This window comes from Mesoplodon bidens, assembly GCF_964165515.1.
Source record: "Mesoplodon bidens genome assembly, chromosome: 5".
Classification (NCBI taxonomy): Eukaryota; Metazoa; Chordata; class Mammalia; order Artiodactyla; family Ziphiidae; genus Mesoplodon; species Mesoplodon bidens.
The window spans coordinates 6,594,972-6,612,396 of NC_138161.1; the positions used below are offsets into that span (position 1 = coordinate 6,594,972).

Here is a 17,425-nt window from a genome sequence, read left to right on the forward strand (position 1 = left end):
CCCAAAACCCACTCTGGTGACCATCAACTACAGCAGCACAGTGCTCCGTCTCTACGTAGCTCGACTGCCAGAAATAATAACGAACTTACTATCATGCCGTCAGGGAACGCAAGGATACAAAAATGATCTTTTAAACACTCGTGCTAGAAGTTCGCTTTACAGGGCTGTGGCCCAACTGAGTGATCGTTTCAGACCCTCTGCCACCGATCGGTCGTGGCAAGTAAGTGGCCGTAAGGAAGGAAGTCACACAAGCACTTGCAAAATTGTAATTAGAAAAAAGTGTTTTTAAAAATACAGAGCAGAATTATACTTGACGGGGCAAACATGTAGCCGTTGAAATTAACTTAATCAGGCTTCCCAGTTTGTTTTTTAAGTTTGTTCCATTCTTCAGAGCATAAATATTAAATGTTTTAAAAATACCCTTCATTTGAAATACCTTAAATATAAAATACACAGTTCAAACACAAAACAATGCATTATGGGCTCATGAATACATTTATAAAAACACAGTAATGCGGGGCTTCCCTGGTGGCGCAGTGGTTGAGAGTCCGCCTGCCAATGCAGGGGACACGGGTTCATGCCTCCGTCCGGGAAGATCCCACATGCTGCGGAGCGGCTGAGCCCGTGAGCCATGGCCGCTGAGCCTGCGCGTCCGGAGCCTGCGCTCCGCAACGGGAGAGGCCACAACAGAGAGAGGCCCGCGTATCGCAAAAAAAAAAAAAAAAAAAAAAAAAAAACACAGTAATGAAAAGTTAACAGCTTCAGATAAGTGAATAATATAATTCAAAGGCTTGCCCAACAAATGACATTTTAAATAGAGGAAGGAAAAAGCACAAGCAATGTCAGTTAGTGTTATTCTCCCAGTAGTACTGCATGAGATTAAAAAACAAATTTTCAAATTCTAGTAGTGGTATTAAAATTAAATTACTTTCTAATCTGGATTAAAAATAGCGCAAAGTCTTTAAAGTACTTAAGTTATTAGAAAAGTCTGACTTTCCAGTTGGCAACGTGACCTTTAAAATATGCCAAGAGTGCAAATCACAAGTAACAACACGTAGCCCATAATGTCACACACTTCTTATCACAAATCTGGTGCCATGCTGGCTGGTACACACGAGACTGACCTCCGTGGCTCACGACAAATGTACAAAACTGTGAGCCTTCTAAGAATCTCAACATGAAGTCCAAGAACAAACATGTTCAACAACAACTAACCCGTGGCTTGTGTTTCCTTTTTTAAAAAAAACAAGCAAACAAAAATAAACAAAACAAAAAACAATAAAACAGTATAAATCAGATTTGTAATCTCCTAAGTGAAAATTCCTTTTTGAAAGTGCTGTAGCCAAACTCATCTTCTTTTTCAGCTGAAAGGGTGGAGCACAATGGCCACAACTTTGTTACAGACTAAAATCCAACAGGTAATTCCAACACCACCTAAAAATAAAGAAATTCAACATGAGAGCATGCCAGGAGTTCCACCCACATTTCCTGCCTCTGCTACCTCTGACTTCTAGGAAATCGAGTACTTCAGTCCTTTTTGAGTAGTGTTGGGCTAACACCAAGTTTGCGTTTCCTGGGTTCAAACTGATCACTTTTTTTTTTTTGGCTGCTCTGGGTCTTCGTTGCTGCACGCAGGCTTTCTCTAGTTGCGGCGAGTGGGGGCTATTCTTTTGTTGCAGCGCACGGGCTTCTCATTGCGGTGGCTTCTCTTGTTGCGGAGCACGGGCTCTAGGTGCGCATGGACTTCAGTAGTTGTGGCACGCGGGCTTTAGTAGTTGTGGCTCTCAGGCTCTAGAGCGCAGGCTCAGTAGTTGTGGCGCACGGGCTTAGCTGCTCCGTGGCATGTGGGATCCTCCCGGACCAGGGCTCAAACCTGTGTCCCCTGCATTGGCAGGCAGATTCTTAACCACTGCGCCACCAGGAAAGCCCGCAGACTTTCTACTGATTCACAGAGCTGCCTTCTTTACTAAGCAGGAACTACTCAAAACAAGAAACAATGATTTGTATTTATCTTTCCTGCCAGAGAGATGTGCATCATTATTTATGATATTAATAGACTGTAAGACCACCCTGTCAGATGATCTGTTTTTCCCTTCCCACCAAAGCATTATAAGCACGGAGGAATGTTTACCCACACCTTTCTTGCCCCACTGATGCTGAGAGACAGGAAGAGAGGCCACAAGATGCCCGGAAGGGTGGCCTCTGGCTCCTCGGCCCAACAACACTGAGAGCCACCAGCTACACAATCCTGGCTGGGTCCGGGAAGAGGGAGGGGGTGGGGAGGGAAGGGGCCTGGCTAAATTGGAAATCTTTGACACGGCCATCCCTTTGACTTAGCAATTCACCTCCAGCGTGATCACAAATCACAACCGAAGACTGGCTGACCAGGATGTGTACTGCAGCATCATCTCTACAGCAAAAACTGGGGACTTAAATAAATATCCTTTAACAGGGAAATCAGTGAATTATGACACATCCAAATGAAGAACAGCTATTCAAAATTCCTTAATAAAGAAATTTAGGGGGCTTCCCTGGTGGTGCAGTGGTTGAGAGTCCACCTGCCGATGCAGGGGACACGGGTTCGTGCCCCGGTCCGGGAAGATCCCACATGCCGTGGAGCGGCTTGGCCCGTAAGCCATGGCCGCTGGGCCTGCGCGTCCAGAGCCTGTGCTCCGCAACGGGAGAGGCCACAGCAGTGAGAGGCCTGCGTACCGCAAAAAAAAAAAAAAAAAAAGAAAAAAAGAAATTTATTAAGCTGCCCTCTCAGCACAGCCAGCAGCACGTCCGTCTCTACTCTGAAGAAATTTATTGATGTGGGAAAAGGCTTATACATAATGAGGGGTAAAAAATTGTATGTGCCAGATAACCTTAACCATACAAAAATAAATAGAAAAAAAGACTGGAAAAAATATACCACAGTGTTAAGAGGGGTTCTCCACAGCTACTGAGTCTTTTTTAAAGTTTTTTCTTATATTTCTATTCATTCTACGATGACACGTACTAATTTTAACACCCAAAAGAAATTCTTTCAGAAGTCAAAGAATGGCCGATAGCAGGAAATGCTGCAGCGGGGCTAAGCGTAGTGTGAACGGAAAAGGAGTCACAGAATGTGGGAACCAGAGGTGGTGTTTCAGTAAGCGGGGGACCGGACCCCAGGTACTGGGCTCGGGTCACGGAGGCAGAGGCTCGGGTGGAACGGCAGCCTTGCCCCTTCACGTTTCGGTGCCACTGGACACGTAAGTTCCCTAGACGTCAGCTCCTTTGCTGCAAGCCCTGTGTGAGGCGGCGACGCAGCGCTCTCACCGCGGGCGGCAGGCTGAGCTCGGCGGGCCGAACCTCCCTCCGCACGCCCCCGGGTCAGCCCGGCCGCGCTCCTCCGCCGCGTCTGCCGGCGCCCGCGTACCTGCCACTCCGGTGGGAAACGCGACCAGGCGGTCCAGTGGAGTTATCCACCTGCTCGGCACCACGGCCACGGGCACAGAGTAGTACGTCCATATGAGCGTGACCATCAGGGCAGCCTGCAGAGACACGGCTGGTGAGTGGAAACAGCCCGCCAGGCACACAGCCGACCACCACGGAAGACGAGGAAACACGGAAACAAACCCAGGAAACTCTCCAAATCGGTGACCTCAAACCCCACCCATCCGGTCCTCACAGCCAGCAGATATATCCACACCGTCAAATCAGCTGATGGAGTAACCAAGGTCTCCCACAGCCTAAGTGTTCCCTCCTCACTGAGCACCTCCTCCAAGCAGCCAGCTTACGCTAACTACACCTCATCAGTGACAGAAGTGATCTTACGCCTCTCAGATCCTTGAAGAACTAGCTGCGGCTCTCACGCACACACCCAAGGGCAGAGGTGAGCCCTCTGGGGGTTAAGTGGCGGGACGAGAAGCGCCGCCTGCCCTCTCCTCCTTTCCCAGCAGCGCTCGCGCAGCTGGCTTCCACCCCCTTCGTGGCCTTGAACGGGCCACTCGAGCAGAGCAGCGCTCGGGCAGCTGGCTTCCACCCCCTTCGTGGCCTTGAACGGGCCACTCGAGCAGAGCAGTGCTCGGGCAGCTGGCTTCCACCCTCTTCGTGGCCTTGAACGGGCCACTCGAGCAGCGCTCGGGCAGCTGGCTTCCACCCTCTTCGTGGCCTTGAACGGGCCACTCGAGCAGCGCTCGCGCAGCTGGCTTCCACCCCCTTCGTGGGCTTGAACGGGCCACTCGAGCAGCGCTCGGGCAGCTGGCTTCCACCCCCTTCGTGGCCTTGAACGGGCCACTCGAGCAGCGCTCACGCAGCTGGCTTCCACCCCCTTCGTGGCCTTGAACGGGCCACTCGAGCAGAGCAGCGCTCGGGCAGCTGGCTTCCACCCCCTTCGTGGCCTTGAACGGGCCACTCGAGCAGCGCTCGGGCAGCTGGCTTCCACCCTCTTCGTGGCCTTGAACGGGCCACTCGAGCAGCGCTCGCGCAGCTGGCTTCCACCCCCTTCGTGGTCTTGAACGGGCCACTCGAGCAGCGCTCGGCCAGCTGGCTTCCACCCCCTTCGTGGCCTTGAACGGGCCACTCGAGCCAGCGGGGCAAGGCTTGCTCCAGTCCTCTCTCCCAGTGAAACCTCTCTCGCACCAAAGTGACAACGCCTCAGGATCACTGTCCTCAAACAAACCCAAACCACCTGGGCTTTGGGGGGCTGGGCGCAAATCTTGTCCCCCAGGAAAGATCACACATAGGACTGAAACTCGGAGACCATTTAAAGCTGCCACTAAGTGTGCCTGGGGCACATCCACACCCTCGGGTGGAGGAAGCAGCAGCGAACGGAACAAGTAGACATCCCCCAGGTAAGACAGTTGGGAATCGAAGGTCTTGGACTGAGGTGAGAATGACGTGTTCCCTGCCTGAGAGCAGACATCTACACGTCACCTACACGTCTGCACACCAGGTGACAAGCAACGGCCACAGTCACTGACCACCTTAGAGAATACAATGTCTAAATAAGCTCTTTCACTCCATACTCCCCCCAGGCTCCCAACACTGCACTGAAATAAAGGCAAAATGAAAGAACTCCAGAGAAGCACATCTGCTAGAAAAATCCCAACATTTAACAACTCTAAAAGACAAAGGCTAAAAGAGACTAAGAGAAACAAAGGCTTCACTTTAGTCTAACATAGAAATTCACACAGTGTTCAGAGTTACACGTTAGCAGGACCACAAAGCACAGCAGCTGAAAGTGGAAAAGCCTGAATTCCCAGGCCCGGATTCTGGGCCACATGGTTCTGGAGGACAGTCCGTTACCAACTTCAATGACCCCAGGTGACAGAATAGGACACTTACTTGCAATATGTAGAAAGCAACACTTATAACCCATTTTATCTTGGCCAACTGAGCTGTCCGGGCTTTCACTGAAAGGAAAAACAGGATGAAATGGTATCAGTCCTAAAAAAAAATGAAGATACTCCAGCACACAGAAATGTTATTTCTTCTCATAAACTATTTTCTAACTACGTATGTAACATCTGCTCAATATGCTTAGAAAAGACTTCCCTGATGGTCCAGTGGTTGGGACTCTGTGCTCTCACTGCCGAGGGCCTGGGTTCGATCCCTGGTCGGGGAACTAGGATCCCACAAGCTGCGCAGCACAGCCAAGAAGCAAACAAACAAGATATATATACACATACATACATATACACACACACACACACACACACATAGAAAATATAAAACAATTTCTTAAAAGTCACCCACTGTGCCGTTATTTAAAATAGAATCACACACAGATTAGCTTTAATTTTAAAAACTCTTAAAGCTATTCATCTAAATCAGAGATTCTTTGATGAGGCACTTACCAACAGGACTACCTTTTTCTTCCTGGATTTCCCAGACCACACAGCACACTAATCCGTAAGTGGGGGTCAGGTGTGTCTCAGGCCTGGGCAGGCCCCTCTGCCTGTTTTACTAGCCACGCACTCTCTCAGCACACAAGCTGACCTCCTATCCATCAGAGGAGACGGTTAGGAACGGTGGCAAACATAAAGCTGAGTAAGACCTGATCCCCAGCCTGAAGTCTACACTTGGATAAGGACACTTCTGGGCATTTTTTAGAGCATTCACAAAAGCTCCTGGGAATCCACCGTGAGATTTTTCTAGGCTTCTCTCAGAAAAGTGTTGAATTTGAAAATGTCAACCTACAGAGAATGAAGAAAATCAAAGATGTTAGAGGTTTCTGTGTGGTTGCGTGGTTTTCTTTTTGTTCTTTTTTTTTTTTTTTTTGGCCATGACTCTCGGTTTGCAGGATCTTACTTCCCGGACCAGGGATTGAACCTGGGCCCACAGCAGTGAAAGTGCCGAGTCCTAACAACTAGACCGCAAGGGAAGTCCCCAGGCTTCTGTGTTTAGAAAGCAAAGGTTCACCAGCAAATAAGGAGAAAGTAACAATTATTATTACTGGGTCTCTTCTAGACAACTTAAAAGTCTCTGTCAACAGCAGAACCTCAAAGATCAAAGCACATGTGCCGTGCCTCTTTCTATAACGGTTTCTCTATTAATCAGCTCGTACGAAGCTTCCCACGCTACGCGTGAGAACAGTACCGTGAGTTTTGAGCTTATCAGTCATCTTGTTGATCTTCCTCTCCAGCCTGGCGTATCTGGCAAACTCGTCCATCATGCTGACGGTGGAGAGCTCCTGCTTCATGCCCTGGATCTCCGCTCGCATCTGGGACTCCTGCTTCACGTCCTTCTGCAGCACCCTGGACATCTGCCGGAGGTGGCAGCCGGGATCAGCCTCCTCCCCCACCCCTCCCCCATCCGCCTGCCGCCTCCTGCAGCTGGGCACGCTGCCCTTTACCCCCACGGCCAGGCTCTGCCGCCCGGTCCCGGTCCTGCCGCCCCCGACCACAGAAACGAAAACTACCCGCCCCCCGCCCCGTGAGTCTTCATTCAATTACGTTTTTCCCTCTGCAGATATGCCCACGGACTGCTACAGCACAAATGTATGTATCCTTCGCTTTTACTGCAAAATTGTGATGACAGGGTGAAAACGGATTCCATCCCCAGAGCTTCATTCAGGTGACAAGGACCGTGCACGCCCCTCACTCCTGTAGAATTCTGTGCTAAATTAGGTGGGCCGAGCAAGGGGGGTGCCGGCGGTCAGGGATGAAGCGGTGGCGGGTGAAGAGGGCATTCCCGCAGGGGGCTGCCTGGCATGAGCGTCGAGGTCCCACAGCAGGAGGGGCACACGTGACCAGAGGAGGTGGTAGGGGAGGCCGAGGGTGAGTCACAAAGGATTGAGCAAGTCACGGAGACCCACTGAGGATACTGTGAGCCAGTTTTCTCACTGTGAGAAAAGGGAGCGAGAACCATGCATCGGGAGAGAACCAGAATGAATCCCGTGGGACTGGATGAGAACTGGAGGCACCGGTGTGAAGTCGTGGTTTTCCAGAGATACACAGACAGATGAAATAACAGACGTAAATGTCTGTGAAGAGGAGCCGCTGACAGCCAGGCCCCACGTGGGACACGGCCGGCCCAGGCGCCCTCCTGGCCGCCCGGACAGTGGAGGGGACCCAAGTGTGAGGGCACCTGCCCGCGCCATCCCCAGACGCCCCCCACAGACACACACACCGGCCAGGACACCACCAGCGGTCCGGGCTACACATGCAGTGGCTGCCAGGTTGCACCCAACAACCCACCGGGACAGGTGAAGGTCCCAGGAGAGCGAGGGGAGAGCAAGGGGACCACACTCGCACCAGCACGGGGAGGTCCACGGGCGACCTCGCAGGGGACTGAGAATTCCTCAGGGACTGACCCGCAGTGATGAGTGTACCTCCCCAAATCGAGGCCCAGGGTACCTGGTGAGATGCAAAGAGAACACAGCGTCCTTTACGTGACATCCTCGCCAAACATTGGACAAAGACGTCCACAGAAGGCCACTGTGCAAAATCACTGCCCTGCGATATTCGGAAATGTCATCCTCGCAATTCAAGGAAAGACCAAGACTCCTTCTAGACTGAAGAGACATGACAAGTATGTGCTATACATGGTGCTAACTGGGGTCCTTCTGCTATAAAGGACGTCACTGGGACGAGGAAACCCTGAACGGGACAGGAGGACTGTACGTGACAGCTGTACTGCGGGCAAGGCCACTGTTTATACACTAAAGTACAGGGGAAAGGGGGCACTCGGGTTGACAACTTACTTTCAAATGGTTCAGGAAACAAAACCAGTTCTTTCTAATGAATGTATAACTTTGTTTGCACGCTTGTGTTTCTTTCACATTTTTACAAATATATTAATAAAGATACATTAATAAACTATATTAATATATTTCCCTGTACTGGTACATAGCTGGTGCACAATAAATCAGTCTGTTCCTCTAGCCCCCGATCCCCCCTGCCTGGTGCACAGCAGGGTGACTCTTCAGTTCGAGCTGGCCAGCCGCGCCCCTCCTGCGGGTCTCCCAGGGACGCCCGCACAGCTTCACGGGACACCAGCTGAGGCCCCTTTCCAGCGCCCGAGCAATGAGGCCCTTCGGTCTCCAGAGGGAGCCTGTGCAGCAGCACAGTGTGCTTACCACTGCACAGCCTCCTGGAGTAGGGGGGTCTTCAAACTCAACCGTCTGGTCCCCACTACCCAACACTCTAACTAAAGGACATACACTCTAGCCAGATCCGCCCTAGAGCAGAAAACAGGAATGCACCGAATTATCTTTAAAAATCACAGAATCAGGGCTTCCCTGGTGGCACAGTGGTTGAGAGTCCGCCTGCCGATGCAGGGGACACGGGTTTGTGCCCCAGTCCGGGAAGATCCCACATGCCGCGGAGCGGCTGGGCCCGTGAGCCATGGGCTCTGGGTCTGTGCATCCGGAGCCTGTGCTCCGCAACGGGAGAGGCCACAACAGTGAGAAGCCCGCATACCGCAAAAAATAAAATAAAATAAAAATAAAAATAAAAATCACAGAATCATCTTAAAGAGCAAGGAGTTCACAGATGCTGCTTAAACTTTGTAAATCAAGAAACAGGGGCAGGGACTTCCCTGGCGATCCAGTGGTTAAGACTCCGCGCTTCCATTGCAGTGGGCGTAGGTTCAATCCCTGGTCCTGGAACTAAGATTCCCGAATGCCATGTGAAACGGTGAGGCACAGCCAAAAAAATCAAATAAAGGTGTATTTTTTTTAATTTGATTTAAAAAAAACAGGTGCAGGGTGGGGAAAGGACTTTCAGAGGTGATGGAGATATTCTTTACCTTGATTGTTTCAGTGGTTACCCTGATTAAGTGTGCCCAAACTCATCAAACTGCCCATGTACAAGAAGTGAATTTCACTGAATGCAAATTACACATCAATAAACCTGACTCCTAAAACTAGGATTTAGGGCTTCCCTGGTGGCGCAGTGGTTGAGAGTCCACCTGCCGATGTGGGGGACACGGGTTCGTGCCCCGGTCTGGGAAGATCCCACATGCTGCAGAGCGGCTAGGCCCGTGAGCCATGGCAGCTGAGCCTGCGCGTCCGGAGCCTGTGCTCCGCAACAGGAGAGGCCACAACAGTGAGAGGCCCGCGTACCGCCAATAAAAAAAAAAACTAGGATTTAAAAAGAAATAGAGGGGGTACTTCCCTGGTGGCGCAGTGGTTAAGAATCTGCCTGTCAATGCAGGCAACACAGGTTCGAGCCCTGGTCCAGGAAGATCCCACATGCTGCGGAGCAACTAAGCCCGTGTGCCATAACCACTGAGCCTAAGCTCTAGAGCCTGTGAGCCACAACTACTGAGCCCGTGAACCACAACTACCAAAGCCCACGTGCCTAAAGCCCATGCTCTGCAAAAAAGAGAAACCACCACATGAGAAGCCCTTGCACAGCAACAAAGACCCAACACAGCCAAAAATAAATTTTAAAAAAGAAAAAGAAATAGAGGGGCAAACACATTACGTACATAGCATTATAGAGAATACAGGCTGTGCTTCACAGATTTTTTTAATCGAAGGCTTGTAGCAACCCTGCATCAACCAAGTTTATTGGCACCATTTTTCCAACAGTATTTGCTCATTTCACATCTCTGTGTTACATTCTGGTAGTTCTCATAATATTTCAAACTTTTTTATTATTGTTATATTTGTTATGGTGTTCTTTGATTAGTGATTTTTTTTTTTAGGCCACACCACGGGGCTTGTGGGGTCTTAGTTCCTGGACCAGGGATCGAATCCCAGCCCTCAGCGGTGAAACGGCAGAGTCCTAACCACTGGATCAGCAGGGTATTCCCTGATTAGTGATCTGTGATGTTACTACTACAACTCACTAAAGGCTCAGATGATGGTTAGCATTTTTTAGCAATAAACAATTTTTTAATTAAGGCATGTACACTTTTTTTTATACAATGCTATGCTATTGCACACTTAATAGACTCTAGTGTAAACATAACTTTTTTATGCACTGGGAAACCAGAAATTGCATGTGGCTCACTTTGCTTCGATATTCACTTTATCGCAGTAGCCTGGAACCAAACCCGCAATATTTCCGAGGTATGCTGTACATAAAACAATTAAAAACTGGAAAGGCCAAAAATGGTTACTCAGGAGTGGAAAGTGAGTGAGGGCAGGAGAATAAACTTGAGGGGAACTGAAGAGATCTGTGGTTAAAATTAGGAAATGCAGCGCCTGAAGAAAAAATGAATATATTACATCTACAAGTACAAAAAAAGAAAATCTGGAAGTGTTTAAGTTTGCAAATAGGTACCAACATTAATCCAAGACCTCCTTACAAATAACTGTTAAAATATACTAGAATTATGAATTGAAATGTAAGATTTAAGGAGATTTGAATTTTTTAAATGTTCTTAATATTAATTTTTTTTAATATTTATTTATTTGGCTGCGCCGGGTCTTAGTTGCGGCATGTGGGATCCAGTTCCCCAACCAGGGATCGAACCTGGGCCCCCTACACTGGGAGCACGGAGCCCTAGCCACTGGACCACCAGGGAAGTCCCAATATTAATTTTTAAAACATAAACATCTGGGGCTTCCCTGGTGGCACAGTGGTTAAGAATCCGCCTGCCAATGCAGGGGACACGGGTTTGAGCCCTGGTCCGGGAAGATCCCACATGCCATGGAGCAACTAAGCCCGTGCGCCACAACTACTGAGCCTGCACTTAAGAGCCCGTGAGCCACAACTACTGAGCCGGCACACCACAACTACTGAGCCCGCGCGCCTAGAGCCTGTGCTCCGCAACAAGAGAAGCCACCACAATGAGAAGCCCGCGTACGGCAATGAAGAGTAGACCCCGCTCACAGCAACTAGAGAAAGCCTGCGCGCAGCAACGAAGATCCAAAGCAGCCATAAATAAATAAATAAATAAATTTAAAAAATATATCTCTTAAGTCTTTTTTTTTTTTTAATTTCTATCAGGTTTTTAATTTGTTTTTTTGGGCTGCGTTGGGTCTTCGTTGCTGCATGCACACTTTCTCTAGTTGCGGCGAGCAGGGGCTATTCTTCCTTGCAGGGCGCAGGCTTCTCATTGCGGTGGCTTCTCCTGTTGTGGAGCACGGGCTCTAGGCGCGCAGGCTTCAGTAGTCTCTTAACCACTGTGCCACCAGGGAAGTCCCCTGAAGTTTTTATGTACTCAAGGAGTATTAAATCTCCCACTTGACAGAAGCTGATAAGCTGTGTAGGGTATGGATTTTCCAAAGACCTGGAGATGGGTCCACAAATAATTCTAAAGCAGAAAAGAAAATAAGTTTTTAAAGATCAGTGAGGGAATTCCCCAGCGGTCCAGTGGTTAGGGCTTGGCACTTTCACTGCCTGCTGCCCAGGATCAAATCCTGGTCAGGGAACTGAGATCCCGCAAGCCATCAATCAATAAACAAACAAACAAACAAAATTTGCTTATCATGAAAAAAAATCCGGTGGGAGAATCTGGAGAGAAAACAAGGGCAGAACCAATCCTTTGCTGCTCTTGTCCCCAGACGCTGGCCCTCTGCCTCTGTGAGATCACAGCGTCTTCCTCAGTCACCCTCTGATCCTGTCCAAGTTGGACACTCCCTCTGCCAACAAAATGCCAGGACTTGCGGTGGCACTGGGGTTGTTCAACTCCTCACTCCCCCACTCAATGGCTGGCAACTCTCTGGACCAGTCCCATCTGAAAGTCGTGCCCGACGACATTTACAGCCCAAAGGCTCCTCCCTCCCGGAACACAGCAGGCATCCCTGGGAATGGCGTCTCAGGCGTGCCCCTAACACCGCAGGGAGACCCCTCACCCCGGGAAGGGCCCAAGACCCAGAACAACCCCACATGCCCCTCAGCCAGGACCGGCCAAGTCGGGCCCACTCCTCGGGGGCCTGGTCTCCGGCACGGGGGAGTCCACATCCGCCAGGCCGCACCTGCTCGTGCGCACTCAACCCCCGTCGCCGCCTCTGTCACCTCCTCAAAGAGCACTTGGGGCTCATGCTGGTCCACAGCAAGAACTCACTAGGGGACCGTGCTCCCTGGAAACAGGGAGGGTCTCAGCAAGGCCCGCAGCAGCAGGCCCTGCAGTGTCCACCCCTCACCTCAGTGGCCCGGGCCCCTAGAGAGAAAAGGGAAGCAGCCACTTTTCAGAGCAGCAAGTTAAGTGTGATTTTGAAGTTGTCAAACACGAAAGTGGCGGCCAGTCCCACACACCAAGTCCCAGAGGACAGCCTGCGCTGCACCCATGCTCAAGGTCTGCAAAGCAGGGGGTCTGTGAGGAAGGGGCCCCTGGCGCCTGAGCACGGCACGCGGCTCTCGGGGACCCGCAGGCAGCCCTCCAGCGCGTAGGTCCTGGGGCGCCTGCGCAGGGCACGCGCCTCGCACGGACCCTCACCCCTCCCTCCGCCACACCAGTCCTAGGGCGCCTGCACAGTGCACGCATCTCTCCGCTACCCGCAGGCCGCCCTCCAGCGCATCTGCCCTGGCAGGCCTGCGCAGGGCACATGGCTAACTAGGAGCTCCCCCCGCCCTCGGCCACGCCAGTCCTGGGGCCCGGGGCGCCGGCGCAGCGCGCCTCCGGCCACGGAGCGGGGCGCTCCGCAGGGTGGTCTCTGTCCCCTCTGCCTCCGCCTTTGGCTGCTGTGCTGGATCGCAAACGCGTCCTGTGACCAGCTGGAAAGGAAACGTGAAAGAACTCGCAGGAGAATTCCAACCAAGTCAACGCCAAGGATTGGGCGTCCTTATCCGGGCACCCAGCCCCCACCCCAGTATTTGGACTGAGGTCCCATCCCAGGACCTTGCAGCACTCTGCTGGGAGAGGACTTCTTGAACTTGAGCGACTTCCTCGAGGGCCTCTCCTGACTGATGGGAAGGTGCGCCCCTTCCTGCTCTGGCTGAAGGGAAGAAGCGTCGGAAACCCTGGAAGGAAGGCTACGGTCTGAGGTGCAGGGGCATGGCCCGTTCCCAGTCAGACTGATGCTCACCGGAGTCTTTCCCACGAGCATCCTCTAATCAGCGCCTGTGATGGGGCGGCCTGTAATGGTCGAGAAGGAGCAGCATTTTACCCTACACGGGACCAGCGCGTTCCTTACAGCTTTTCACGGACCCTCAACACAAACCAGATCTCTTTATTACTTTTCCCTGTTTGAACACCAGCAACTGTACTCTGCTAGGAGAATGTTATCCTTCTGAACTGGCTAACAATTCTGACAGTGTTACAACCAAGGGAAAACGGGTCTAAGGCAGCTAACTGGCTGGAGGTGAGAGAGGTGACACAGCCTGTAGGATGCAGCAAAGGACGGGACACAGGTCCAAGGACAAACCCAGTGCTCATTCACCTGAACGACAAACAGCCACCCTGATAAGGCACAAACCTCGTGCATGTGTAGACTGCAGCAATAACTTCTTATGAGAGTGTGCTAGCTGCAGGGCACAGGTTTGGTGAAAGCTTGGTGAAGGAGCCAGCGGTGATGATAGTTCTTATTTACAGCCGCTGCCATATCCCAAACACTCTCCTCCTTCCCCCTCAGCTTATGAGAAACTAGGAACAATTCACAGAGGAATACAAAACCAACACAGCCTCTTTCAGCAACTGAGGTTAGTTCTGTGTGTGGTTCCCATATAAGGTGAGATGAGATGGGGTACATAGGAAGAATCGAAGTGACACTTTAAGTAAGATGGGCAGGCAACCCACAGAATGGGAGAAGATGTTTGCAAATTGTATATCTGATAAGGAGCTAATATCCAGACTATATAAAGAACTCCTAACTTAACCACAAAAACGCAGCCACTCACACTCGATGTGGGCCTCCAGAGAGTGCCCTTCCCCTAGGGACAGCTCCTGAAGCCCCATTAGAAAAGGGGCCACAGACCTGAACAGACGTTTTTCAAAGATATACAGATGGCCAATAAGCAAATGAAATGTTCAACATCACTAATCATTAGGAAAATGCAAATCAAAACCACAAAGAGAGGCTTCCCTGGTGGCGCAGTGGTTGAGAGTCTGCCTGCTGATGCGGGGGACACGGGTTCGTGCCCCGGTCCGGGAAGATCCCACATGCCACGGAGCGGCTGGGCCCGTGAGCCATGGCCGCTGAGCCTGCGCATCCGGAGCCTGTGCTCCGCAATGGGAGAGGCCACAACAGTGAGAGGCCCGCGTACCGCAAAAAAAAAAAAACAAACAAAAAAACAAAAACAGAGAAGCCACTTTGCATCCATTCGGATGGCTATTATCCAAAAAGGAAAAATAATAACTAAAAATAACAAATGTTGCAGAAGGTGGAGAAACTGGAACACTTGTGCATTGCTGGTGAGAATTTACATGATGCAGCCGCTGTGGAAAACAGTACAGCAGTTTCTCAAAAAAATTAAAAACACAATTACCATATGATCCAGCAATTCCACTTCTGGGTATTTACCCAAAAGAACTGAAAGCAGAGATTTGAATAAACACTTGTACATGAATGTTCTAGCAGCATTATTCACAATGGTCAAAAGGCAGAAACAATCCAAATGTCCATCAAAAGATGAATGAACAAACAAAATGTGGTATAGACATACAGTGGAATACTATTCAGCCTTCTTAAAGGACAGAAAGCCTAACACAGGCTGCAACAGGGATGAACCCTAAGGACATTATGCTGAGTGAAATAAGCCAGACATGAAAGGACAAATATTATATGATTTCACTTGTATGAGGTGCCTAGAATAGTCAGATTCATAGAGACGGAAAGTAAAATGGTGGTTGCTAGGGACTGGGGGAAAGGGGCATGCGGATAACGCCCCATGTTTACTGGGGACAGAGTCTCAGTTTAGGAAGCTGCAGTTCTGGAGACGAAGGGTGATGAACAGTTGCACAACAATGTGAATGTACTCAATGCCACTGAACTATATACCTAAAAATGGTTAAAACGGTAAATTTTATGTTATGTATATTTTAGCACAATTTTTAAAAAATAAGAAAAGTGGGCTGGGGCCTACTCTTCAAGGGTCTTTTATGCAATGCTGAGTACTTCGGACACCATCTTAAAGACAAGGAAGCATCAGGAAAGATTCCCAAGGGGGGATGGGATTAAGAGAGAATTGCCTCAGGACAACTTGGGTGATAAGGTCCTAGAATAGAGTTTTATACAAAACAGGCACCCAATGGGTACGAGTAGAGTAGAACAAAAAGAAGTAGAAACCCTGTCTAGACTTATATACCCCACCACCACCACCACCACCAATTTATACCAGGAGAGAAAAGCAGAACTGAGTTCCCAGGATACTGGTACAGTGTGTGCACCCCATCTTTGAGTCTCGGCCTAAGTCAGACAGCCCCTCACTCCCACTGTCGGCCTACAGAGGGCGCCCTTCCGCGGAGAACAGCTCCTCACCTTCTCCACACGCACCTCCCATCAAATATGCCACCAAACCCCCTATTCACGCTCCAACAGGCAGAGGGGCAGACCTCGGAGAATCACACACCAAGGATCAAACCTCCACCCCAGCAATCACTAGCTGGATGTCTTAGGACAACTACTAGACTCTGAGTCAAACACACCTCCTCTGGGAGGTACAGGAAGATGGCATGACAGTCACAGCAACCGTGGCGACTGGACACGAGGAAATTACTCATGATGGACAAAGCGCCCCGCAGAGAGGGCTCCCAAGTGCCCGTCGCTCCTCTGGGTACAGGAAACATCACAGAGCACTGGGATTCTAAGTCTACACTGTCTCCAACCCCTCCCGCCCCAAGAATGGGGGCCCCTGCATCCTGAGACCCGTCCCCAGGGACCCTGCACAGCTGCACTGCACGCGAGAAGGCGAGACTTCCCGGAGCCCCGGACGCCGTGCTGCAGGCACTGGCCCTCCCCACGCCCCCAGCCCAGCAGCCTGAGGCTGCTCGACGCCCCCAGGAACCAGAGAATAACGGAAATGAGTGCGGCTGGAAGAAGGGCACAGAGAACTCCAGACCGCTGCCACGCGAAAACGTGGCCAAGCGTTATCAGGCATTTTTTTTTTCTCCCCAAGAATCCAGAAAACCGGATATGGGGGTAAAACGTTGCGACTTGACGCTAGCAACTCACTCAAAAACATCTTAAAACACAGAACGGCCCAACCAAGACGCCTCTGCAGGCCGAATCTGGCCGTCGGGCGGCCAGTTTGAGACCCCTGTGTCTATAGCACGCTGGGGCGGCGACCCCACCGACCCCTGGAAGGCCAGAAAGCCACTTACGAAGGAGGAGAAGGACGGGAGGAGGATCCTGAGTACGTTGCACCCAAACACGAAGCTGAGCACCAGCAGCCAAGCCCAGCGGTCGGCCTCGGCCGCGCTCATCTCGGAGGGTCACGGCGGCGCCAGCTCGGCTAAAACAGCTCCACCTGGGACCAAGCCGGAGGCCGCGCGTGCGCAGTGAGTCCAGCGCCCCGCAGAGGCGCGCCGCCGCGCCTGCGCACTGCGCCGCACTTGGGGAGGCGGGGCCGCCTTTTGCTCCGGGCTCTGGTTAACGCCAGCCTTGCCTTTGGCCTTCCCGGCTTCCGTAGACTTCTCGCACCCGCCCCACCACCCCGCGGAACCTGTTTTCTAGATTCGGCCTCCACTGTGTCTCTGCTTTTGCTGTATGGGCAAACCACTTGTGTGATTATGTAATTAATGCTTTCTTTAAACTGACTCACCTTTATTCCTAAATAAATGTATTTTTAAATAAACCTTTCCATAAATAGAAAGCTACGGTAATTATAGTAGCAAGTAACCGTAAAAAGAAAAACGTTTTGTAAGTAGTTTTTAGTAAGTAGTGTTTACATTTCAAAGCTAAACATCGTAATAAATCTAAGTAATTTACAAAACTGCATACCTGAGGTCCTGGTTACATTCAACCTGTAATAAAGTAGCCTACATTTATGGGAAGATGAGGTTTTACAGCAAAAGAATCCTAACACAGTTATGTGTAGTAGGTAAAGCAAAAGATGATTAGCTGCCTCTTCTGCCCTGGTTGGAGTCTGAGAACTAATTCCCGATGAGAATAAATCGAGGA

The 17,425-nt window shown here is 50.7% G+C and overlaps 1 protein-coding gene across 1 annotated transcript; it reads right to left on the reverse strand.

Moving 5' to 3' along the window:
• Positions 1 to 1,227: 1,227 nt before the first annotated feature.
• GET1 (guided entry of tail-anchored proteins factor 1) lies at positions 1,228 to 16,804 on the reverse strand. Its single transcript, XM_081235229.1, has 5 exons — positions 16,627 to 16,804; positions 6,568 to 6,733; positions 5,314 to 5,381; positions 3,404 to 3,518; positions 1,228 to 1,434 (listed from the first exon to the last, which is right to left on the reverse strand). Exons 1-5 carry the CDS (start codon positions 16,726 to 16,728, stop codon positions 1,361 to 1,363), a joined length of 525 nt encoding a protein of 174 aa, XP_081091355.1. The 5' UTR covers positions 16,729 to 16,804; the 3' UTR covers positions 1,228 to 1,360.
• Between the last annotated feature and the right edge of the window lie 621 nt (positions 16,805 to 17,425).